This window comes from Gasterosteus aculeatus, chromosome 8, assembly GCF_964276395.1.
Source record: "Gasterosteus aculeatus chromosome 8, fGasAcu3.hap1.1, whole genome shotgun sequence".
In the NCBI taxonomy this organism is placed as follows: domain Eukaryota; kingdom Metazoa; phylum Chordata; class Actinopteri; order Perciformes; family Gasterosteidae; genus Gasterosteus; species Gasterosteus aculeatus.
This window is the reverse complement of record NC_135695.1, coordinates 21,043,434-21,069,261: the sequence shown is the minus strand read 5'-3', so window position 1 is coordinate 21,069,261 and position 25,828 is coordinate 21,043,434. Positions and strand designations below refer to the sequence as shown.

The window sequence follows — 25,828 nt, the reverse complement described above, 5'->3', positions numbered from 1 at the left end:
CAATGCCCGTTCTCTGCTGTTATAGGAGTATAAAAACGTGTGTGAGAAAAGCAGTGTGCAAACATAAAGCTGCTGGAGCACTTGGGGGGGGCGTGTTTGACCCCTCTGACCTTTCCTACACCCTAATCTGTGGAGTGGAGCGATATTGGCTCCGTGGTTTTTATTTCTAAAATCTTCCTCGTCTCTAATCGACCCAGAAAAAACAGCTGATAATTCATTAAAATCACAACGTCCAGATCAGCATGAAAAGCATTAGATGAGTGTGTGTGTGTGTGTGTGTGTGTGTGTGTGTGTGTATGTGTGTGTGTGTGTGTTGAGGGGGGGGGGGGGGGGGGGGGGGGGTTGAATGGGTAAGTTGTTCTGCTGTTAGGGCCCCTCCTCCTCTCCCCTCAGACTGCTCGCCTCCTCGCACCGGGGACGACGAAGAGGAGAAGCATCACCTCGTCTTCCTCACAGTGCAGCATCAGCAGCAGGATTCTCCGCCTGCTTTCTGGGGTTTTTTGGTGTGATTTTGACTGTTGGATGTTTATTGTTTGAATTCACAAACTCATCATCATCATCATCATCATCATCACTGTCCTCCTCTTCCCGTTTATCATCATCAAACTTTAAAGGTGAGTTTGTTCACTTACGCCTGCGTCTCTTTCTCTTCCACTCGCCAAAATAAAGGTTTTGAATTTGATGTTTTGAAGTCAGCAGCTTCACATTCCTGCTCCGTCACACCGGTGGGCTTTGTTTTAGGCTTTTTAGGAATTAAGCCCAAACGTGGCTGCACATTAGAGAGCTTAAGCCCACTAAGACGGTAAATGAACTGGTATTCCAACTATTCATGCTCAGAATCATTATTCTGATTTACAGAATGATACATAAGGGTTACGCCTAAAAAGGCCTTTAAATGGCTAAAACAATACAAAATAAAATACAGGGAGACTTTATAGCTGTAAAAAACTTAAATGACTTGCATCTCTTTTTTTATGTTTATTTTTTTTTACCTGTAACTCAAAATGAAAAGGACACATGAAATCTGCACTTTGTTTGTTGAAGGAAATGCGTCTCCAATCGATAACCGCTGTGAACGAATTAGGGAAGCAGTTTGTCTTCGTGGTCTCTCTGCAATCAAAAGGGCCGTTCTTCTGCCGCCTCGGGCGAGGACGTCACGCGTGACCGGCGACGGCGGACCCTTATTTTGAAAAAAACGGCGCACTTGTCATGAAAGAATAAAAAAATGCTCCGTCTGTGAATCAGAAAATCAGTTCCTGATAAGCTTTCATAACAACGGAGGATCACAGCGTCAGGAGAAGGATCAGGTACCTCCTCCCCTCGGGTCCAGAGTCTCGCTCCTCACGGAGGAATTACCCCCCGACGGCTCAAATGTCACGAGTTCCCGCCGCCTTTTTCACGGGAGCGATAATCCCGCCGACTTTCCCGCCGCCTCTGTGCTGGCGAGGGCCGCGCGTCTGCCTCCGCTGACCTCATCCGCTGACCTCCTGCTGAGGAGGCGCTTACATCTAAAATGCTCCCTGTGGACGGACTTCACGGCCTCCTCCTTCCTCCGTCTCCCAGGGAGAAGGAGCTCAGTGGTGTCCTAACGTGACGACGCTCCCGAGGTTCTTCAGTCAGAGTTTTTACTGCGGACGTTAAACCATCTCATCTTCTCCAAAGACACATGACTCCATTCACCAACAGGTCTCGTTCACACCGCGGATGCTGCTTCCATCGGGCAGTTAGTTGTTATTGTGTGACGTTGTTGATGCGAATTGACTCGTAATCAAACCAGAGTCACGTGATAACACGAGCTATTAACTAGTAGAAGGAGTAGAACTAGTAGAAGGAGTAGAACTAGTAGAAGGAGTAGAACTAGTAGAATGAGTAGCACTAGTAGAAGGAGCAGAACTAGTAGAAGGAGCAGCAGAGCAGCAGCCGAGTTCTAAAATCAATGTTTTTGTGAATGTTGACGGGAGCTTCTGTTGCCCCTTTAAGGCGGCAGTTTGCTAGTTAATGACTCATGTCACTGGATGAGGACTTAAAAGGGCATAAAAGTATTACTGCTATTATCAATATTACCGCATTACAAACGGGTCACATGACGCTGTCACAGACTCCGATCACCTGACTCCTTTTTAGTCCTGTTTAGTGTTTTAGCGGCTTTTGGCTCATTGCTCTGTTTTTCCAGCTGTAACGTGGATGTTTCCTTTGCGCTCATGGTTCTCGTAGCGTTGCTGAAGAGGCAGCTGGTGGAGACCAAAAACGGAGCAAAAAATCACATCACACAAAGTTTGCATGTTAAACTCGACCTGTTCTGAGATTTTACACTGGATAACCCCCCCCTCTCCCTCCCCTCTCCTCCATCAGCCCCAGCATGTATCTGGAGAACCAAACGGAGATGGAGATGTCTCCGGCGTCGGCGCAGGGCCACCAGGGCCGGAGCTTCGGGGACCTTCGTCTGCTGCAGGGCATCTCGGAGAGGAGAGACGCTCAGAAGCCTTCGGGCTGCGTCATCCACGCCGAGGGCTTCGTCCCCGTCCGGCCGGACGACGGGTACGAGGCCTTTTCTTCATTATTATTGTTATTATTATTATTTACCAGCGTTGTTGGTGGGAAAGCCGCCCGTTTGGATCCTAATTTCTGGAGTTGAAAGACGAGTCGCGAGTCAAACGTGGAAGAAACTAAACAAACAAGAGTTTATTTATTAATCAGTTATTAAAGACTAGCAATGAATGAACAGCAATGAATATCAGAATAAAAATACAAGCGGATACAAAAGTCCATCCTGACTTTTTATCCACACAGACTTGATTTATTATGCAGCACTTTATATGAAGCAGTTGATCCACATGTTTTGTGCATTTTCTTACAAAACGTGTCTCTTTTCTGCTCGTTTTATGAATTCAGTCTTTTAAAGTATAAACCGTTGAACCAGCAATCGTCTCTCTGAGGACATCGGACAGCAGACGAACAAAGCCGGAGGACAAAGTGCTAAAGACAAACTGAGCTAAAGGGAAACGCAAAGTAGATCTTCATCTGCCAAACGTGTCAGTGAGCAACTTTTTGCAAACAAGTTTCAGCTTAGTTCCAAATGTTCTTCATGTGGGTGAACCGTGGTTCTCTGTTCTCCCCTCGCTGTCTCTTGGTCTCAGGTCAAAGCTTCCGGAGGGGGGGGGGGGGGGGGGGCGCTAATCTTAAACCCGTGGGTTTGACGTTACTGGGATTAAATCAAGGGATTTTTTGCTTTGTGCGTTCAGTTTAAAGCTTCACGTGAAGAGCGTAGTACGGCTACACAACGTGTGCGTGTGTGATCCAACGTTTTCTCCTGCAGAGATTACAGGGAATTCTCTTTAATCTCTGAGGGACACTTTCAGCCCCCTGACTTTGTGTCGGGGGCCTGTGTGTGTGTGTGTGTGTGTCTGTGTGTGTGTGTCTGTCTGTGTGTTTCCCCCAACAATAACGACCATCACAAAACCAAGCGCCCAAAAGGCCTCTAACTCCCGCTGGTGTGAAGGAACTCACGAAGGCCCAGAGGCCGGGGGTCAAAGTTCAAAAGAACAGTTTTTTTAGAAAAGAGTTTCAACAAATTGCTGTTGTGTTTTTCATCTATTTGTCCCACAGTTTCAGCGTGGTGAATATTCTCAGAGGGAAATCCACCTCCGCCAACCTGACGGAGAAGTCGCCTCTGCTGAGATTCTCTCAAGACGACGGGTTTGTTTCTGTGGTGTTTTATTGATCTTCATTGATCCCCAAAGCAAATCTTGATTAACATGGAAACAATTCAAACAGGGTGTGTGTCTCCCCTGCTGGCATGACCTACATGACCTTACACGACCCCGGCTTCGTCGGCGGGGAGGAGCCTTGGCACGGCGGGTCGCTGGACCTGGAGAGGAGGTACCGGCTGGGCAGCGAGGTCACCAGTCTGTCGGCGTCCCGGTCCGGCTCCTCGGAGAAGAGCGACCCGCTGGACGGCCTCAACCTCAGCCGCCGCTTCACCAGCAGCGTGAAGTGAGAGACGCACAGATGTGCTACAGATGTGTGCTGCAAACCACCAGTATGAATCAAAGCATCTTAATGCTGCTTTATTTCGTTCTACTTTATGTCTTTTCAGATGCTGCTTCAGAGTTTCCAAAATTGCCACAATGTTTACAATCGTCGTCCTCTGCAGCGTAAGTCCAAAAGAACTTTTTCTACAAAATACTCCCATTTATAAAAAACACCTAATAACAGAATAGATGTCCAGGTTGTGTTACTCCGTCATTCATGATAACGTGTAACGTTTTGGTAACTGTGCTTATTGGATGTGTTTCAATCCCTCTGATTGGACCGTGTGTGTCCTGCTTGCAGCTCTTCTTCAGCATGTATCCAGACAGAGACAACCCCACCCGGCTGCTGGCCGTCTCCCCGGCAGACAGCTTCTGTATCCTTTCCTGAGGCTTCCAGCGTCGCCGTTTGTCTCTAACAAACAAGGGAGCATCTACGGATGGATCACTGAATGGGCCTGAATGGGGGCCTGAATGGGGGTCTGAATGGGGGTCTGAATGGGGGCCTGAATGGGGGTCTGCGGGTCTGACTAACTGGATGCTGTTGAAAGAGAGGCGTGAAATGATCACAAAGAGACATTCGATTAACACAAACACAAACAGAGCAAATTCAAACGACCCCAAAATGAAGACTCGGAGATGCAACGTGAATTCTAATCAACATAAAACGTCCACCAATGAGATGCAAGACTTCCAACGACCTGAAACGTTCAAACTACTATAAATACCTCGACTTAATTACAAAAGACCCAACGTGAAAGTGTCAATAGATGGAAAACAACCACAAAAAGATCCAAAATCTCAAAAGAGTAGAACTATGAGAATTGATCAAAATATGTTTGTTCGGAAAATGTCATTAAAAATAAGTAAAAGAAATACTAGATTGAAAAGTCTTAGTTGAAAGGTCGAAAGTCTTTTTAAAAAAAAAGTCAAAACATGTTATGGACAGAAATACTAATGTTTTGAAAAAGACGTGATTTCAGACGTGATCTCGTCTTCGTTCACCACATCTGGAGTGAACATGTGTCGCGTCCTCTCACACACACACACACGCTTTTCTCTTGACGCCGCGGCGCCTCAGCGGTGAACCTGACGGACTTCAGAGACAACGCTCTGCTCAAGCTGCAGGTGGGCGGGCCCTTCGCCCGCGGCAAGGTGGACCTCCAAGACCAGGACTACATCCTGGTCCAGGTGGAGCAGACGGAGCAGGCGGGACAGCGGAGGAGGAGGACTCAGCAGGTACGTCCACATCATCATCATCATCTTCTTCATCATCTAAACCTGTGACCTCATGGATGTTCTGCTGCAGGTGATTCATAACTGGACCATCCCTCTGCACGGGGAACGGAGCGACCAGATCCTGGTGACCAAAACCTTTGAGATGCTCAGCAGGTACTTTTATTTGTGTTTATTTAAACACCGAGGTCACTTCAAGACACTTGAACTTTACAGAAGGGAAGATTCATATTTCATTTCAGCTTTCTGTTGTATGTCTCCTTGTAGCTTCTTTGTGTCTCTTTGTAGTGGTTTGTCTCTTTGTAGCTTCTTTGTGTCTCTTTGTAGTCATATTTCTCTTTGTAGCTTCATTGTGTCTCTTTGTAGTCGTTTGTCTCTTTGTAGCTTCTTTGTGTTTCTTTGTAGTGGTTTGTCTCTTTGTAGCTTCTTTGTGTCTCTTTGTAGTCGTATGTCTCTTTGTAGCTTCTTTGTGTCTCTTTGTAGTCGTTTGTCTTATAGCTACTTTGTGTCTATTTTTAGTAATTTGTCTGTTTGTAGCTTCTTTGTGTCTCTTTGTAGTGGTTTGTCTCTTTGTAGCTACTTTGTGTCTCTTTGTAGTGGTTTGTCTCTTTGTAGCTACTTTGTGTCTCTTTGTAGCTTCTTTGTGTCTCTTTATAGTGGTTTGTCTCTTTGTAGCTACTTTGTGTCTCTTTGTAGTGGTTTGTCTCTTTGTAGCTACTTTGTGTTTCTTTGTAGCTACTTTTTGTCTCTTTGTAGTGGTTTGTCTCTTTGTAGCTACTTTGTGTCTCTTTGTAGTGGTTTGTCTCTTTGTAGTTGTTTGGTTTACTTTGCAATTGTTTTCTTGCAGTTATTTATTTTGGTTTAGTCTCTTTGTAGCTATTTATGTGTTTTTCTTGTTTTCCTTTTTTTAAGTGAAAAAAACATACACATTTATAAAAAATAGCTTGTAAACTTCCTCATAATTCATATACAATATTTCTTTCGTGGTTCATTGGACCTCTGTAGTTTGTAGTTCCTTTGTCTATTTGTAGTTCCTTTGTGTCTGATTGATTCATTACACACACCCAGACATTATTATGTCTGCATCCAGAAAGAGACTTTAAATTATTTCATGCTGGCAATGTTAATTTAATAATGTGATTTGATTTATTGTTGCTGAGTAAGTGGCGGCGTCACATAAATACAAACATATATCCAGTCCCATTAAACCACGCGGGTCATTGCGTCTGCCCCCGTCTCCCCCCGTCTCCCTCCCAGTGACCCCATCGTCATCACGTTCCAGGCCTTCCTGCCGGACAACGAGGTGGTGCCGCTGTCCATGACCCACCAGTCGCTCTACGTCACCGTGGAGACGCAGGTGGCCATCGCGGGCGTCATCCTGACCGGAGTCTACGTGCTCATCATCTTCGAGGTGAACGCACAGCCGCTGCCTTTACGGGAGGAAGTTTGACTCATTCTACTTATAGATGTCAAATAAACACATTTAGTTAAACTCTCCTTCTTTTAAGTAAAAACCAATACAAGAGAATTCAATCATCATCATTCAGGCTCCATCATGAGGCTCAAAGGTGAACTGCAGACACAAACGTTTTAGAATATGGAAGTTGCTCCACCCGGAGCAGGTTCTAATAACCACCGTGCATCAAACATGAGATGGCGTCTGTGAGATCACCTTTGACCTCTGCATTTCATACAAAAATGAAGAAAGACACAGTTAACTTCCCATTAAAAACAATACATCACAAATAAACGACAATGCAACAAAATATATATTTTCATTTATCTGAATATCGCGGCCGCGTTGAAGATGAACCTTTTGAATCTTCCAGATTGTGCATCGCACTCTGGCCGCCATGTTGGGCTCTCTGGCCGCGTTGGCCGCTCTGGCCATCATCGGGGACGTGAGTCTCTCCAGTCAGCTTGGACATCCACCAGTAATCTCTGGAAACAACGAAGGAACGAACAAACGTGACATTAATGTATGAACTCTCTTCTTAACGCCCCTCAGAGGCCCAGTCTGGTCACCGTGGTCGAGTGGATCGACTACGAGACGCTGGCTCTTCTCTTTGGCATGGTGAGCCTCAAACAATATACATATCATACATATATGTATATATTATGTGTACTCACGTGTCCTTTGGACAGTTTTACAAAAAGCTTTGTTTGAATTTGACTCATTTTACTTCACTGTCTCTGGCGTCGTCCCGACTGCTCATCTTTTAATAACGGATCACATCCTCTTATTATTATTATTATTATTCGCTCACAAGATCCTTCTGCCACACCAGTGATATAAATGATTAAATGCCACAGACGGTTGGACAACTTCCACAGCCGACAGCTGCTACTGAAATGTTCCTCTCAGTCTGAACGCGGCAGACGGACATTCTGGAAATATTCCACACAAATAAAGATTTTATTGAAATGTGCCGCAAGCAACGAGCCACAACTGTTTGATCTGAAGTCACGTCGCTGTATCATGTAATCAGAGCCTTCTTCTTTGATAAAAAAGTATCTGTGAAAAGAATCCACTAAAATCGTGATGAACATAAAACACCCTGTTCCATAAAGTGAGACGCTTTGTGTCTCTGTCCCAGATGGTGCTGGTGGCCATCTTCTCGGAGACGGGCTTCTTTGATTACTGCGCCGTGAAGGTGAGCCCTCGCACACGGGACCACCGCCCCAGACGCGTCAATCAGAGAGAGTCGTGATGTTGTTGGACGCGATGTCTCACAACAAGTCTCGCGTCTCCCTCACGTGTCCACCGCGTCCCCGCTTACCTTCGGGGTGCTGATGCTTTGAGTCTCTTTGATTTGTGAGGACGTCCGGAGGAGGCGACACGTCGGCGGCTTCACTCATCAGCGCCGCTCTGTCACCATGACAACGAGCCCGAACATCAAACCGGCACATAGAGACAAGAAAGCTGTAGAAAGCTACACGAGACACCATGACAAAAGGACATAAAATGACTGCATGAGACACAATTACCGTCTGGAGAGAATAAACAGCTGTGAAGAGTTTTCTCAGTGAGTGTCGTTAACGTCCGTCCACTGTCGTCCCTCCGAAGGCCTACCAGCTGTCCAGAGGGAAAGTGTGGCCGATGATCTTCATCCTCTGCCTCATCGCCGCCATCCTCTCCGCCTTCCTGGACAACGTGACCACCATGATGCTCTTCACCCCGGTGACCATCAGGTAGCCCGACACACGCAAGCTACAAAGAGACACCAAGCAACACAACTACACGCAAACCTTTAGTTCTTCTTAGTTCTTTGAGGTTTTGTTTCTAAAAGTATTTGCTGGTTATTTTATTGTGTTTCTAAATCGGTCAGTTGACAAATCACAGATTCAGAAGCTGTTTCCTGTAGTATCAGCTGGATGTGAGCCGCCCCCCCTCTGTCCTCCCTGCACCCCCCCCTCTGTCCTCCCTGCGTCCCCCCTGCGTCCTCCCTCTGTCCTCCCAGCGTCCCCCCTGCGTCCTCCCTCTGTCCTCCCAGCGTCCCCCCTGCGTCCTCCCTCTGTCCTCCCTGCGTCCCCCCTGCCTCCTCCCTCTGTCCTCCCAGCGTCCTCCCTGCGTCCTCCCTCTGTCCTCCTAGCGTCCTCCCTGCGTCCCCCTCTGTCCTCCTAGCGTCCTCCCTGCGTCCCCCTCTGTCCTCCTAGCGTTCTCCCTGCGTCCCCCTCTGTCCTCCTAGCGTCCTCCCTGCGTTCCCCCTGCGCCCCCCCCTCTGTCCTCCCAGCGTCCTTCCTGCGTCCCCCTCTGTCCCCCCAGCGTCCTCCCTGCGTCCCCCTGCCTCCTCCCTCTGTCCTCCCAGCGTCCTCCCTGCGCCCCCCCTCTGTCCTTCCAGCGTCCTCCCTGCGTCCCCCTCTGTCCTCCTAGCGTTCTCCCTGCGTCCCCCTCTGTCCTCCCAGCGTCCTCCCTGCGTCCCCCTCTGTCCTCCTAGCGTTCTCCCTGCGTCCCCCTCTGTCCTCCCAGCGTCCTCCCTGCGTCCCCCTCTGTCCTCCTAGCGTTCTCCCTGCGTCCCCCTCTGTCCTCCCAGCGTCCTCCCTGCGTCCCCCTCTGTCCTCCTAGCGTTCTGCCTGCGTCCCCCTCTGTCCTCCCAGCGTCCTCCCTGCGTCCCCCTCTGTCTTCCTAGCGTTCTCCCTGCGTCCCCCTCTGTCCTCCCTGCGTTCCCCCTGCGTCCTCCCTCTGTCCTCCCAGCGTCCTCCCTGCGCCCCCCTCTGTCCTCCCTGCCCCCCCCCCTCTGTCCTCCCAGCGTTCTCCCTGCGTCCCCCTCTGTCCTCCTAGCGTCCTTCCTGCGTCCTCCCTCTGTCCTCCCAGCGTTCTCCCTGCGTCCCCCTCTGTCCTCCCTGCGTCCCCCTCTGTCCTCCTAGCGTCCTTCCTGCGTCCTCCCTCTGTCCTCCCAGCGTTCTCCCTGCGTCCCCCTCTGTCCTCCCTGCGTCCCCCTCGGTCCTCCCAGCGTCCTCCCTGCGTTCCCCCTGCCTCCTCCCTCTGTCCTCCCAGCATCCCCCTCTGTCCTCCTAGCGTTCTCCCTGCGTCCCCCTCTGTCCTCCTAGCGTCCTTCCTGCGTCCTCCCTCTGTCCTCCCAGCGTTCTCCCTGCGTCCCCCTCTGTCCTCCCTGCGTCCCCCCTGCCTCCTCCCTCTGTCCTCCCAGCGTCTTTCCTGCGCCCCCCCCTCTGTCCTCCTAGCGTTCTCCCTGCGTCCCCCTCTGTCCTCCCTGCGTTCCCCCTGCGTCCTCCCTCTGTCCTCCCTGCGTTCCCCCTGCGTCCTCCCTGCGTTCCCCCTGCGTCCCCCCTCTGTCCTCCCAGCGTCCCTCCGTCCTCCCTCATTATTCGTGTCCCTCTCTCTCACTATTACGTTTCAGAAGGTGATGATGTTTAACGGGTGAAACTGGGCTCCAATTAGAAGCAGAGCAGCAGGGCGTAAATCCCGCTCGTCCAAAGGGTCAAAGGGTCAAAGGGTCTCTCCTGTCCTCTGACGTCCGTCTCGTCAGGATCCCGTCGGGCCTGAAGGGCTTTTCTGTCTGATGTTTCCGCAGGTTGTGCGAGGTGCTTAATCTGGACCCCAGACACGTCCTGATCGCAGAAGTCATCTTCACCAACATCGGCGGCGCCGCCACGGCGGTCGGAGATCCGCCCAACGTGATCATAGTGTCCAACCAGGACCTCCGCAAAGAAGTAGGAACCTCCGCAGACGGCCTCAGCGTCTTGACATGCAGACGTGGTCCAGCACACGCAAAGCTTTAGGACATTACAATGATGAGAGGAGCAAAAGATTCTTGTAACATTGGATACATCAAATGTCACAATGTCAACAACACGCTCTGTTCATGACGTACAGTCGCCTTTGAGGTGCAGACACACAAGAGTGTACAAACGGAAGTATTTCAGTTGTATGCGCTCCATCTCCTCCACCGTGACCTTTGACCCTCTGACATGCCGGTGTGCCGGCAGTGAATGAAGATTCAGTGGCGGGGAAACCCAATTTATATGTCCCGCCGCCGCTCATAAATCAGATTAATTGAACCTGTCAAAACAGTAGAGGAAGAAACCGGAATGCAATCTGATTCCAAGGAAGCTGCTGGCTGTTAAAGCGCACGAGGCTCAACGCGTATGATAATAATAATAACGCTGTCATGCTGTTCATCACACACCTGGAGCTGCTGTTTGCCTCATGCAACGTGGCCCAACGCGTCCTGCCGGGCAAACACCATTCAGCCTGCTGGAGGGAAAACTCTGTTCTATTGATCCTTGATGATGATGATTGATCAGCAATCAACAAATGTTCCAGTTCCTTCTTAAAGCCCCCCGGAAGGTCCATTTAGAATAGAAACCTTTTGTTTGCGTCCCTCTCAGAGGGGACAGACGTCGGTTTGTCTCGGCTCGGTGTCCCTGGTGGTGGGACGAACCCGGGGGGACGGAAGAGGACGGGGGGGGGTGGGGGAGACGCAGACGGCCTCATGCTTGGTTGTTTGCATGCGTGCTTGGTCGTTTGCAGGCGTGTTTGGTTGCAGGCATGTTTGGTTGTTTGCATGCGTGTTTGGTCGTTTGCGTGCGTGTTTGGTTGTTTGCATGCGTGATTGGTCGTTTGCAGGCGTGTTTGGTTGTTTGCATGCGTGATTGGTCGTTTGCAGGCGTGTTTGGTTGTTTGCATGCGTGTTTGGTCGTTTGCATGCGTGTTTGGTTGTTTGCATGCGTGTTTGGTCGTTTGCAGGCATGTTTGGTCGTTTGCAGGCGTGTTTGGTCGTTTGCATGCGTGTTTGGTCGTTTGCGGGCGTGTTTGGTCGTTTGCATGCGTGTTTGGTTGTTTGCATGCGTGTTTGGTCGTTTGCATGCGTGTTTGGTCGTTTGCATGCGTGTTTGGTCGTTTGCATGCGTGTTTGGTCGTTTGCATGCGTGTTTGGTCGTTTGCAGGCGTGTTTGGTCGTTTGCAGGCGTGTTTGGTCGTTTGCATGCGTGTTTGGTCGTTTGCGGGCGTGTTTGGTCGTTTGCATGCGTGTTTGGTCGTTTGCATGCGTGTTTGGTCGTTTGCGTGCGTGTTTGGTTGTTTGCATGCGTGTTTGGTCGTTTGCGTGCGTGTTTGGTTGTTTGCATGCGTGATTGGTCGTTTGCAGGCGTGTTTGGTTGTTTGCATGCGTGTTTGGTCGTTTGCAGGCGTGTTTGGTCGTTTTCAGGCGTGTTTGGTCGTTTTCAGGCGTGTTTGGTCGTTTGCGGGCGTGTTTGGTCGTTTGCATGCGTGTTTGGTCGTTTGCGTGCGTGTTTGGTTGTTTGCATGCGTGATTGGTCGTTTGCAGGCGTGTTTGGTTGTTTGCATGCGTGTTTGGTCGTTTGCGTGCGTGTTTGGTTGTTTGCAGGCGTGTTTGGTCGTTTGCAGGCGTGTTTGGTTGCAGGCGTGTTTGGTTGTTTGCATGCGTGTTTGGATGTTTGCATGCGTGTTTGGTTGTTTGCATGCGTGTTTGGTTGTGTTGGGGGGTCCAGAGATAGAATGAATGGCATCAGCCCCCCTCGCATCCCCCCCATCAGTTAGTGTGTGGGACAGAGAAGCCTCCTTTATGTTATCGGTGGCTCTGGTTTGCCACTAATGGGACGGGCTGTTGGTTCCGCGTCTTGTCTCATTCTCAGGACGACCTCGGCCACCTTTCAACATCAGGAAGTGAGATGGTGGAAACATCTAGAGGATTCGGCCTTTTCACATATTTCGTGTCATTATCACAGACTGAAACACAATGTTCTGAATGCACCTGAACGCCTCCATTCTTCGCCAAAAGCACCGAGCTGTAATCACTTGAGCAGAGACAATGAGCAGGTTGAGCCTGATGCTCTTTGTCTTTTGAGATAATTCTCTGTCTCCGTTGGTTCCCTCACAGGGGATCGACTTCGCCAGCTTCACAGGCTACATGTTCCTCGGGATTTTCCTCGTCCTCCTCACCTCCTTCCCGTTCCTGCGGCTGCTCTACTGGAACAAAAAGCTCTACAACAAAGAGTCCATTGAAATAGTCGGTGAGTTCAGACCAAAGGGCACTCATGGTGTGTGTGTGTGTGTGTGTGTGTGTGTGTGGCAGCGCAACTGCGTTATTGTTCTCATGAGCTGATTCATGTCAGAGAAGATTCCTCCCTTTTAGTATTTTGCTCTTTATTAGTGAGGATAGAGAGCAAAATACACCCATTGATCCCTTTCTTTGTCCTTACTGCTTATTAAAGCACTACAGTGTGTATGTGTATCACTCATTTATTAATATATGGATGCTTGATTGTGTATTTGTTTTTTTAGTATCCATCAAAAGAAGGACACTCTGCACGCAGAACCCAATAAAAACAGCTCTTATTTGTGTGAAATTCTCTCTTTGCCGGCGAGCAACTTGTCAGCCGAGTCAGCATGCGATCATTAAAACACAGACCACCAAGGGGAGGGGGGGGGGGGGGGGGGGGGGGCTGTCACACCGACCCGACCCGTCTCCACCGGGACGAAGCCTCCAGCCGGTTCTGTAGATGTTGATGCTCTCATTGCACCGCCGCGCCGGTTAGATCCCATTAAGCAACGCTCTGAAAACCCCCCCGCTGGCATCTCCAGCCCCTCCGGCCGCAGCTCTCCTCCCGCAGCCGGTTGAGGAGGCCAGATTAACCGACGCTGTCCTCCCCCCCCTCTACCCCCCCCCCCCGCAGAACTCAAGCACGAGATTCTGGTCTGGAGGCAGACGGCTCAGCGCATCAACCCGGCCAGCCGGGAGGAGACGGCGGTGAAGTGCCTCCTGATGCAGAAGGTCCTCAACCTGGAGAGTCTGCTCCGCAAGATGATGAAGACCTTCCACAGGTGTGTTTGCGTGTGAGACAACAAATACACACACATTAAATCTGTTTGGTTGTGTGGGAAACAGGCTGAAGTATTACCTGAATAAGGTTTATTATTCCAGGTTCATGAATGACACGTGTGACACACGCTCGTTTATGGACATACCAGTTCCTTTGACATGATTTCATTGCTTAAAACACATTCATTTATTTTTGTTTTGAGACAACGGAGGAGCTTCTACTTCTCTGTCTGTAATAGAAGGTTTCCTGCTTCTAACACGAACCAAATGTGGCCCCATTCAACAGTCAAATTTCTCAAGAGGACAAGAACTGGGAGCAGAACATCCAGGAGCTGCAGAAGAAGGTGAGCCGGCGAACTGCATCGACGTCCCCTCAACGACAGCGCCGGGGTCAGCGTGCACGGCGATAACACCAGCGTTGTCCCCGTGTTGTCCTCTGTCCCCTGTCTCCCCCCCCCCCCAGCACAGGATAACCGACACGGTGCTGCTGGTGAAGTGCGTGTCCGTCCTCGCCGTGGTCATCTTCATGTTCTTTCTCAACTCCTTCGTCCCCAGCATTCATCTGGAGCTCGGTGAGCACTGCTGTCTCATTACTGTCCCCCCACCCCACCTCGTCCCCCACCTCGTCCCCCACCTCGTCCCCCACCTCGTCCCCCCCCCTCGTCCCCCGCTCATGCAATTATGAAACGCAGCTTCTTCTGTCCCCCAAACAAAAGCACGGGAGCGATTCGATGGACGCTGAGCTGCATCCACAGCTTCACTTTGTGACCAAACCGGCGGTTTCATCCACAACTGTGTTTCCTTATTCAACACAAACGAGCCGTCCTCTCCGTCCCGTGTGAACCGCGGCAATATTTACACGTTCGATGTGCGACTCGCTTTGTGTGCTTCTCGTTCCAGGCCGACAAAAGCTCGTCGTTACGAATGAGGACACCGTTTTAAATAATGAATGGATTATTCTGGAAGGTTGCAGCCCTGAACATCAGAACATTTATTATTTTCTGTGTGCGTCAGGTTGCCGGTGTGTGAGTCGATTACCTTAACAACATCTCATTAAATGAAGACCCCCACCGGCCCCCCACCGGGCGCTGCTGAGGCCCTCCAGCCTCCAGTCGTGCTCAGTTAATTGCAGCGGCGGCGGGGGGGGGGGGGGGGACGCCTGTCCACACACGTCTCTGCTTAATGCCGCAGGTCACAGTCTTCCTTCACACCTGCTTCAGTTTCATTCACTTCCACGTCTGATTATCAGCTGCTCGCGGGGTCGTGGGTCATGTGACCTACAACTGCAGTGTGGGTAAAACTTTAAACGCAAAAGAAAAATGCTCGCAACAGTGTTTAGAATGTCCACCGTCGGGAACGTAGCAGCTAATCATTAAATAAATACTTAGTTTGCATAAAGAGCAGCTAGATTGTTTAATATTGAGGTTTTCTTGCGTAACGTTTTCTGGCCGCAGCACAAATGTCTTTCTTCTTTGTTGTTGTGCTCCTCACAGACGAGTCAATCACAAGCTGCTTAAGAGTAAAAGCTCTTTTTGATTGGGGAGCTTTCGGGTTTGTTGTTTCTTGCTTCTCCTCAAAGCAGCTCAGAGAAATATCCAACGTAGGGCGAAAACCAGAAATGTCATATTTCTCTCTATTATTTTCCTCCTCTGTTGCTTGAAGGAATCATAGATCTTTGGAGCGGTAAGATGCTTATTTAAAGGACACACAGTCAGGAGATAAATGAATATTGAGTCATTATGATGGTAAAGGAAATAATGGAACACCAGTGAGCTCTGGAGTGTGACTCCTGTTCTGGATTGGTCACTAAAGGGGGTTTTATACTGAGGGCCCCTAAACTGTGGACCTGTCTACATCTCTTCTAAACACTCACTTTTACCAGCTGGCTTATTTACATATTTGCCGGATTTTATCTGCCTGATTGTGTTTTGTTTAACTCGCGTGTGCGTATTGTTGTTTGGAAGCTGCCGTATCAATAAAAGACAAACCGAATGAAAAGACGTCACACCACTAAAAGCCCCGAAAGAAGGGAAAGGAAATTGTGTGTGTTTCGTCCTGAGGTCACGCGTGGTCTTTTTGGGCTTCTTCTCAGGCTGGATCGCTATCCTGGGTTCACTGTGGCTGCTGGTTCTGGCGGACATCCAGGACTTCGAGATCATCTTGCATCGGGTGGAGTGGGCCACGTTGCTCTTCTTCGCCGGCCTCTTCGTCTTGATGGAGGTATTTAACTGTTTCAGCCACCAAAGTCGTTCAAAGGTTCTCTTCAGAGTAGATGTTTCAATTTAAATTGATGAATATGATGCGTTCAGGCTCTGTTCAGCAAAAATGAGTGTTGGGAGAAAGTAAATGATCATGTCATGAAATGTAATCTAGTAAAATGTGGAAATGAGCAACAATTAGACGAGATATTACAGGAGAACAAGATGCTTTTACTGACACGAATATGTCGCGGTTTGTTGCACGTTAAACCATGAGCGTGTCAGAGAGCAGGGACGAAGCCCCCCGTGTCCCCCTGCTCTCTGCACGACACCCACAGCAACAACACGTCCGTCTAAACAAAAAAAACAATTGCTTTTTGTTTCCCATTCTAATGTCGCCTTGGTCTTGCAGGCTTTAGCTCAGCTGCAGCTCATCGACTACGTCGGGGAACAGACGGCGCTGCTCATCAAAGTGAGTTTTCTCCCCTTGGATTCTCAAAAAAGAAACAATCGTCCCTCGTGGGCGCCGCACGACTGGCAGCATTGATAATTGTGCACAGGTGATGTGTTATTGCGTTTCATGCATATTGATCCTTGTCGTTCGGCGCGGTTGGATTTATTGGTCTGCATCTGGGTCCCGTTGGCGGGCGGGTGGGGTCGGGGGGGTCGGGGGTAATCTTTGCAGGCCGTGTGTTTCATGCGGGCCGAGGATTGCTGCAGTAATGGAGACGTCAGCTCGTGTTTCGGGCCGCGGGCCTCGGGGAGGCCAATAATCACACGTGACAGCTGTGAGCGCGACTTTCTCACCTGCTCGGCCTCCACCAACGACAAACTGCATGCTGGGTAGAAGTGCACAGCACCACCCCTGACGCAAAGGGGGGGGGGGGGGGGGGGGGGCGGTCGCGTTTTCACCATTTTCGGTGCAACCCCTCGACTCCTCCGGCTCCTTCTCCGAGGAAACCCCACTTCCTGAAGTCCCCCCTGAGGAGAAGCCGGGGGGGGGAGGGGGCGAGAGACGAGCAATGAGCCGTGTGCTGTGATGTCCCCTCGCAGGCGGTGCCAGAGGACCAGCGCTTGGCCGTTGCCATCATCTTGGTCATGTGGGTCTCGGCTCTGGCTTCTTCTCTCATCGACAACATTCCCTTCACTGCCACCATGGTGAGGAGCCGCGTCAATGACACTAACCAACCGTCGACCGCTTCCCTGCTGCCCGCCTCATTCTGTCCTTCTGTTCGGGGACAGCAGGAGAAACGACTCTCGGACGCCGATGAATTTCACACCGTAGCTGTGACGCGATATTCTTCAGTTCGTTCTGTTACAACTTATTTACTCTTTTCTGCTCCGCCGCTTTTTGTTGTCGTTGCTGAGAGTCAACAGAGATGAACGCTTGTCTCAGGCGCTCTGTTGAAATGACAGTCAGACCAGCAGAAGACGTGATGCGGGCTGACAGGATGAGTCGGCCGGAGCGTCCAAGACGTCCTTTTCTCTGAGACATTTTCAGGGTGATGCTAAATTTATTCCCCCGATAAAAGAAGACTTCAAACTTGTCAAGAAAATACTTGTTTTTCCACATTCAGAACAATCAATTAAATAATTCTTTTAAATGTAATTGTTAAAAAAGGAATCGTATGACAGTTTGGGGAATATGTCACTTCCAAAACGCTGAACTTGAGACTCAAACAAGCGGGTGACGTCGCAACGACTACGTCCACTTCTTACGTAAAATCTACGATCATTACTTAGTTACCTAGAAAAATAACCAGTCAAAGTAAACCATCTTCTTGGTCCGTCCAACCGTCTTCTTATGATTGTAATGAAGATTACTCACTTTGTTAAACTAAAAAACGTCTCTCTGTGGATGTTTCTAATAATTCCCAGTCGTCTCTGTACTTTCAGATTCCAGTTCTCATCAACCTGAGTCAGGACGCAGACGTGAACCTACCGGTGAAACCTCTCATCTACGCCTTGGCCATGGGGGCCTGCCTCGGGGGTGACATGTTTCTGTGTTCTTTGTTTAGAGAGACATGAGGGGGAAGTGAATGAGAGACAACAGCGCGCAGCCGGGAATATGTGGACATGTGACCAAACCCACCGCGTCAACATCTCAGCCTGAAGTAGTGAAATACAGACGGTTGCTTTCTGAAGAAATAACGACAATTAGAAATCGCACACTAAGTGCATGTGACGTACTTTCTGATATCTGAGGGAAGGCGTTTGGTGGACGTGAGGGGAGAACGACGGGACCCGCAGGGGATGAGAGGGTGAGAGAGGGTGAGGGAGTGAGAGTGTGAGAGAGTGAGGGAGTGAGAGAGGGTGAGGGAGAGAGGGTGTGAGAGAGTGAGGGAGTGTGCGATGGTGAGAGAGTGAGATAGTGAGAGGGTGAGATGGTGAGAGATAGTGATAGAGTGAGAGGCTGAGAATGTGAGAGAGTGAGCTGGTAAGAGGGTGAGGGGTGCGATGGTGAGAGAGTGAGATAGTGATAGAGTGAGAGGGTCAGATGGTGAGAGAGTGAGAGAGTGAGATGGTGAGAGGGTGATAGAGTGAGATGGTGATAGAGGGTGAGATGGTGAGATAGTGAGAGGGTGAGAGAGTGGGAGGGTGAGAGTGTGAGATGGTGAGAGAGTGAGGGAGTGAGAGTGTGAGAGAGTAAGGGAGTGAGAGATTTAGAGGGTGAGAGTGCTGTCATTGTGTAGAGATAGTGAGAGGGTGAGAGAGTGGGAGGGTGAGAGTGTAAGATAGTGATAGAGTGATGGGGTGAGATGGTGAGTGAGTGAGACGGTGAGGGTTGCGATGGTGAGAGAGTGAGATAGTGATAGAGTGAGATGGTGAGAGAGTGAGACAGTGAGAGGGAGAGATAGTGAGAGGGTGAGAGGGTCAGATGGTGAGAGAGTGGGAGGGTGAGAGTGTGAGATGGTGAGAGAGTGAGGGAGTGAGAGTGTGAGAGAGTGAGGGAGTGAGAGATTTAGAGGGTGAGAGTGCTGTCATTGTGTTTCAGTTTTAATCAACTGCTCCGTGTCGTGTCGGCATCGATCGGCAGTGCGACGCTCGCCTCCTCTGACGCTGACACCTTGTCGAGACGTGAGCCGTATCGAACGGGGGGATTGAGACGCAGCCCAACTGTCAAAACGCAGCCTTGAGGGAATCAGAGTAAAGCTTCCTGCAGGATTCAGGCCTCTGACAGAATGCTGACTGATGCTGATTGTCTCCGTCCTCGTAGCTCTGCGTGAATGTTGGAGTCCTTTATTCAAGGATCATTTCCTGTCACCATCCAACCTGTTTGTACCAGAACGAACACTTGACAAACTGCTGTAGAGACTTTATCTAAGTTGCGTCATAACGAATGTAAACAGTAGCAAAAAAGACATCATGTACATTCTCACATTTTATTGTGCATCTTTGACAGTGTTTGAGCAGCAAACCTCGTGATGTAAAAAGACACAGTTCACATGTCTTCCTGTGGACAGCGGGACAGAAACCTCGACCTGAAGGGAGAATTAGAGAAGAAGTGAACATTAAACAGGAGCCTCATAAATCCAGTGGTGCATCTTCACTAAAACCCGAATGTCTAAAAACACTCTTCTTTGCTCGCCTGCAACCAGCGTGAAACCCCTCAATCGTTATTTCCTGAACAACACGCTCATGTTCCTTTTGGATTAAACTTGCTTTCCCGTCTGTTTAGGAAACGGCACGTTGATCGGCGCTTCGGCCAACGTCGTGTGCGCGGGCATCGCCGAGCAGCACGGCTACGGCTTCTCCTTCATCGAGTTCTTCAGGTGAGCTTTCCTCGTCCCCCGAGTGGAGAAACGCGTCACCGCGGCGCCGTTAAACATTTGGCCAGACTCTGGCACCAGTGCGAGCCCCGTTCTGAGGCCCAGAGGGCTGCTCGCATCTTAATGACCATCATATGCTCCGATACGAGAGCCAACGGCGCCCTGAGAACATTCAGAGATCTCACACGTGGAGACGAGGAGAAGAGCGAGGCATCTCCATGTGGGCTTCGGTTCTACAGCAGATGGCGTTTGAACGTCGACTGCTGGCGTTGACACGAAGCTCTGGGCTTTGTGTCACAGCGGGACGCTTGTTCTTTGAGGCGGCGTTGAAAACCAAAGGGCCACGTCGAGGTTACCAAGGAACGTTTGCACTGGAGCGAGTGACAAGAATTGATCGCGGCTGGCGAGCTAATGGAGAGTCCTCTCACGGATGAGCGGCCCTTTTGTCTGCCATCCTCTGGACATTTAGTGTGTTTGTTTCTTTGCTATTTTCATCCACCAGCGGTGGGATTTTAGGGATTTCAACGTCGGTCGTGGCTACATTTAAGTCTTTTGTTTGTCATCGTGTTTTATGGCGTCGTGGAAAGAAAATCCTCAAAGAAAATCCTCTAACTGAATTAAATGATGAACTAGATTAGTTTTTCAGAGGCTAAACGGTAACAAAAATAAAAACATAACAATAACTTTTTAATAATAATTAATTGGAGCTGTTGTGGTTGATTGCTCAGGGTTTTCCACCTCGTCAGGAAGTGGACAGGAAGTAATATTACAACAGCATTAGTGTAAAGAAAAACAAATGCACAATTACAGAGGGATTCCGTTATGCTCGTAATGAGCGTAAAAGATCCTCACAGTTGGTTCTAATTCTGTTTCAGTTTGTTTTTTGCGCAAAAAAAGACTCTTGTGATTTCCCCGTCTGCACGAGATCTCACAGGAATAAATTAGCGCCCTTGCAGCCTGTCGGCTCCGCTCCTCTCACACACAGCCGTGTTTACGGTTATCTGCCCCGTTATCTTCAGTTCAGCCTGTAATTGCCTTTCTGTGGCAAAAGGTCTCAGCTGGTCAGAGAGACAGGTAGGATAGTGGGGGGGGGGGGGGCGTCTGTCTGCAGACTGGGACTGATTGGTGCCGTATCAGATGGTGCGATTCGTGGCCCAGATGAGGCGGCAGAGACGTGGACGCCTTTAAAAGTGAGGGACCCCGGAGCGCTGGGCTCAGTTGGTGCCTGTTGCTTCCTTCACGCCTCCTGGTCCTCGTCCTCCTCCATTCCTCCAATTATCAACATGGGGGACATGAGCAACTTACTCAACAGCTGTCAAAATAGGATGAAGAGATTTTAAGTTTCCATTAAAGAGGCATAACAGCAATTACAAAGTACTGCCCACCTCCAACGTTTAAACGTTGTTTTCCGATTTCCTCTTTGAACTGTGACTAAGTTGTTCTCATGCGGGTGAATTACGGGGCCATACTGAAGACAGCTTGACACTGTCGCCAAGATGCCTTCAAGGTCTCTTACAGCAACCGTGAACAATATTACATTACAGGTCATTTAGCTGACACTTTTATCCAAAGCGACTTACATTGTGTTATTGACACATGGCTTTTTACATTTTAGCCTGGGGAGCAATTAGGGGTTAGGTGTCTTGCTCAGGGACACTTCCACATGGGACATGAGGGAAGCCGGGGCTCGAACTGCCAACCTTGCGGTTCCCTGCAGTTAGGTCAGGCCCTCTCTACTCCATGCGCCACCTTCGACCCTAATATCTCCAAAACGCGTCTAAACTGAATATGAGAGCACGTTATGGTCTCATCCAGCTCATCCTTCAAATACACTTCAGTAACTTGACTTCCTTTAATGAGCTAACATTGACACAGTGTTGCTGGATACCCTTAGGTCAAATAATGAAATATGAGCAGTAACCTTTCGTAAGATAAAATACGAGGCACCGCATCAGGGTACGTTTCATACATATCTGATTTTGGCGGGGCTCCCGGTCCGCCGTCCACCAGACAGGGAACAAACGGAAACCATTTTCGCCGACGCGAGTGGATTTAGAGAGAGGGGGCTATTATTTTCCACATGTGACAGGATTAATATTCCCATTTTCCATCAATTGAAAGAAATCCAGCATAAACTGCATGTTAGCCACAGTCACTCTGCCCGTTGAACGGGTCTGTCAGCCGGCACCGACTGACGACAGGGGCCCTCTGGTTTATCTAAACAAAGCCCGTGTGATTGCAATCGGTTCGTCCGGGGAGAGTACCCATCACGGGCAATTTAAATCAAAGTGGTAGATTATAAAGTATTTTTTTGACAAGGTGAACCTCGTGCCCTACCGCGGCAGATTTCTCATCTGCCCTCGGTCCCGTCGTGATGTGCCTCTAATGGGGGAAAGAAAAGTGTCTCTCAGCGGAAAGAGACTCACTTGAGTGGAGGTGAACTCGGCCTGTCTGATTGTGAGAGGTTACGGATTCCACGACCCCGTCCGTCTTCTAGTCGGCGTTCATTCATCAAAGAATAAAGGCAGCACTGCTCTAATGTTGATGGAATATTTAAAGAAATACTTCACCCACTGAATCTGCACATCAGTTGTTCTCCCTGTTTTATCGTGGATCCTTGAGGAAACGTTTTTTCAACAAAAAAATAAGAGAGAGAAAAAATAATTCAACAACTGTATAAAAATATCTGTTTACAAGCTATCACATATTTAATAAAACTTTAACCTCTTTTTCATTTTCAGAGTTTCATGTGTTAAAGCTGCATTCTCTCACATCACCACCAGGGGGCGACTCCTCTGGTCCCATAGAAGTCCATGAGAAGATAACTCTCTTGATTTATTCCCTCAGTAAACATTGTAAACACGAGTTTATGGTCTCAATCTCTAGTTTCAACGACAACGTGCGCTCCTTATATTCACTCTGTTATTCAAACGCTTATCACCGTGTTGTCTAGAAATAATGTAAATGTGGAAAAATGGAGTTAATTGCTAATTTTATCGAAAGGCAAAAGTCTCTTTCCTCTTAAGACGTTTCAGTGGCAAATGGCAAAAAACTTCTCAAAGGCTACAGGAAGTAAAAGGTCAGGATAGTCGGATCATGACAAATCTTTGTTTAGCCGGCTGACACGTCTGCCTCTCCCTATTATTAGAGCTTTTTTTCTGAGGTTTCCCTCATTATTCACATCCTGTTTTAAACCTTTGATGTGTAAATACAAATGATAATCACCTGACCTTTGCAGCTCAGTTCAGTTTGCCAATCAAAAAGGTGTGACTCCGTCACAATTTAAATGCACCGTCACGCCGGGCTGAACTCATTATTAATGAGCCTCATTAGTCCTTCATCAACTTTTAATTTGACATTTACACATGCATATTAAATAGAAACGCCATCATTTTATTTTATGAATAAATGCTGAATAGAAGAAATAGTTGAGGCGATAAAGAGTAATACATCAACAGACTCACACACAACAACATTTACTCTTGATTTACTTTCAACTTTAATTTGAGGTCTTCTTCTCCAAGAAGACTCGATACATGGAGGCTTTCGAAAGGTCGTCTTAAAATAGGGATCTGAAATGGCTCAAAGGAACTTATATAATTATATCCAGCTGCTTTTAGTCACTTTTGCCATTCAGCAATGACCATAATATGGCATCCGAATCAAAGGATTTATCATCTGCTGATTTTGAATTTCTGTTATTGATGTTTGATTAGACAAGGGCCTAAACTCCCACGAAATCCCCCAAACATTTCACTTTTTTCAGCTGTCAGAAATATCTGGAACAAGGAGCTTGTGCAATACCGCCTTAATTGGCCAATTGGGGGATCCGTAATTAAAGCTCAGTTTTGACCACATCACACATGTGAAGCTTGTTACACTCACACTTACATGTTCTTCCCTTGCTGTTTTGTTTATTGACCATTTTCTTTACAAAGTAGGAATATAAACTCATTGAAACACATTCTGAAATGATTGTTCACCAATAAGCGCTCCATAAGCCTTACCACAATACTCAATTAGGAAAGTACTAAAAACATCATGATAAACATCAGTTATCAGTGTGCTGAACTTTATTTACATGAAACGTATTGGCCTCCAATCAGCGTCCAAAAAGTCATATTTTCAGTAGTAAAAGAAGTGTTTAGCGCAACGAATGCCTGTTGTTAAAAATATATTGAACTCATATTTAAGGCTGGCCAGTGAACGGCTCATTAACCAACTGCTCTTGTTCGTCGTCATGACAACCGGACATGCGGGCACGCAAACCTCCGGCCTTTGGAGCAGCCATGTGTCCACATAGGACGTGGTAGACGTCCAAGTGACGGCCCATCAGCAGGTCCGGAGTCCTCTAGGGCCACGCACTAAATCTATGACGCTGGCTGAGGATCCCCAGAACCCGGGAGAGCAGTCTGGACTGTAGTTTGACTGTTGCTATTTAGCTCACTAAATTCCAGACGTAATGAGAATTGTCCTTTTCAAAGGCATGGAATCACTATTCAAATATGATCATATTCATAATTCAACGCGTGCATCACTTCTCCAGCTTTATGAACTAACTACTACTATGAGTGTTTTTTTGTTCAAGCTAATAACTCATGTTTACAAAAGACATCTACGAGACCAGAGGAGTCGCCCCCTGGTGGTCATTAGAGAGACGGCAGCTTTAAATCCTGCAGCATGGACACGACGACTTACACGATCCCCGACGCAAATCTGTCCTTTCCCTTTTTTCTCACAGGTTAGGATTCCCCATGATGATCATGACCTGCATGATCGGCATGTGCTACCTGCTGGCCACCCACATCGGACTCGGCTGGAACATGTGATCCATGCAAAGAGACATTTGGCTCGCTGTGATTCACCCGATGGAGCGATCAGATGACGGGCGCTTAATGGTGCACGGCGGCCATAATCACAGCAGGGACCAGAGCAACGGGAGCTTTGACCAGAATTCTGAACCCTACGTGCAGAAATTCAAAGTCACAAATTCTCTTTTTGTCCTCACAAAAGTTGATCCAAGGGACGTCCCCCAGGAAAGGTCCCAGTCCGTAACGCTGCTCATGGTGCTACTGGTGCCTCTACTGGTGTAACTGGTGTTATTCCAGGTAGTTCCTCTGGTGTCACAATCATTTCCGTTTACAAATGTTTTCCTGATGAATTGTATGACTCTGACTTGCTTTTAGAGACACTGAGGACACCGATGACTCACAAACATTTCCCTCACTGTGATATTTTAAAGGAACCGTTAATACCCAGTGAAAGGGATTTCATCTTTAAATGTTAGTGTGCTCAAGATTCCCAAATTTTAACGTGAATGAAAAGCGGAGATCAAACTGGAGCGTTGGCGGAGTGATTAAATAAGACGGATTTAGACTGTTATAAAGGTAATATATCAACAATTGTACTATGTACACGATGATGGCATGTAAACTCAATGATTTTAGTCTACCACATTTAATGTAGAAGATGCTGAGACATGTAATGGATTAATATCACCTGTATTTATTGTACATTTATGATTCACGTTTGAGACCAACACGAACAATAAAGGTTGTGATGTTTCTGCTTTTCACTTTCGGCTCAGTTTCACATTTGTCTTTACGAACTCTTTCTACTAAAAAGTCCTTAATGAAAAGCTTCAAAAGAAGCCAAGCAGCAAAACATTTTTTACATTATTAAAACATTAAAAACCTTGTGTACAACTGTATGGGAACTAAAGGAAGGTAATGCTGATGAACACCATCCAGAACGAGGTCGCGATGATGATAATCATTAATAAAGCATTAATAAAGCTGTTAGTCACAAAGCGCCAACTCTTTCCAAACGGGTCTGAAGTGGTTTACACAAGCTTTTTTTTTTTAATTATTCCATCCACCCACGCTTTGCCATCCAGCTACGGGAAACCTTAAATGTGGTAAATGGAAAATAGATGGATGCTCAACGCAACAGAACGACAAACGTGACAAAATAACTCTCGCCGAGGACGGAGAGCGTTCTCCTTTGTGTGAAAAGCTTTCTGGCGCTTCGCCGTGTTTCATCTGAAGTGCTCAACTCCTCCTGTGTTTATCATCCAGCTCTCCTGTTCCCCTTTAAACGAGTCCGTCTGCAGGCCAACTGGGTTAGAACTTCCCTCCCAGAGGACCACGCAGGTTCAAGAGAAGAACAGCCCTGTTTGATGGAGTTATTGGGGATCTGTTTGTGTTGTCCACTTTGTTGCCACCACAGAGCCGTTGTTCTGGATCACAACGTTAATTAGCAGCTAAGCTAATAGAGGCGCTAGCAATAACGCC

General features: G+C 48.4%; 1 protein-coding gene across 2 annotated transcripts; it reads left to right on the top strand.

Annotated features, from left to right (window-relative positions):
* The first annotated feature begins 378 nt into the window (after positions 1-378).
* oca2 (oculocutaneous albinism II) lies at positions 379-25,110 on the top strand. Of its 2 annotated transcripts, XM_040183834.2 has the most exons (24): positions 380-614; positions 2,353-2,538; positions 3,607-3,696; positions 3,775-3,993; positions 4,097-4,154; positions 4,333-4,405; positions 5,110-5,267; positions 5,338-5,420; positions 6,522-6,675; positions 7,094-7,165; positions 7,273-7,338; positions 7,862-7,918; positions 8,332-8,456; positions 10,298-10,436; positions 12,626-12,758; positions 13,422-13,569; positions 13,854-13,911; positions 14,031-14,139; positions 15,660-15,787; positions 16,178-16,237; positions 16,819-16,923; positions 17,662-17,755; positions 19,445-19,538; positions 24,277-25,110. In XM_040183834.2, exons 2-24 carry the CDS (start codon positions 2,360-2,362, stop codon positions 24,362-24,364), a joined length of 2,490 nt encoding a protein of 829 aa, XP_040039768.2. In that variant the 5' UTR covers positions 380-614; positions 2,353-2,359; the 3' UTR covers positions 24,365-25,110. The 2 variants fall into 2 exon arrangements, with proteins under 2 accessions (XP_077964831.1, XP_040039768.2); XM_078108705.1 differs by lacking the exon at positions 16,819-16,923 and having other exon boundaries at positions 379-614.
* Positions 25,111-25,828: the final 718 nt, after the last annotated feature.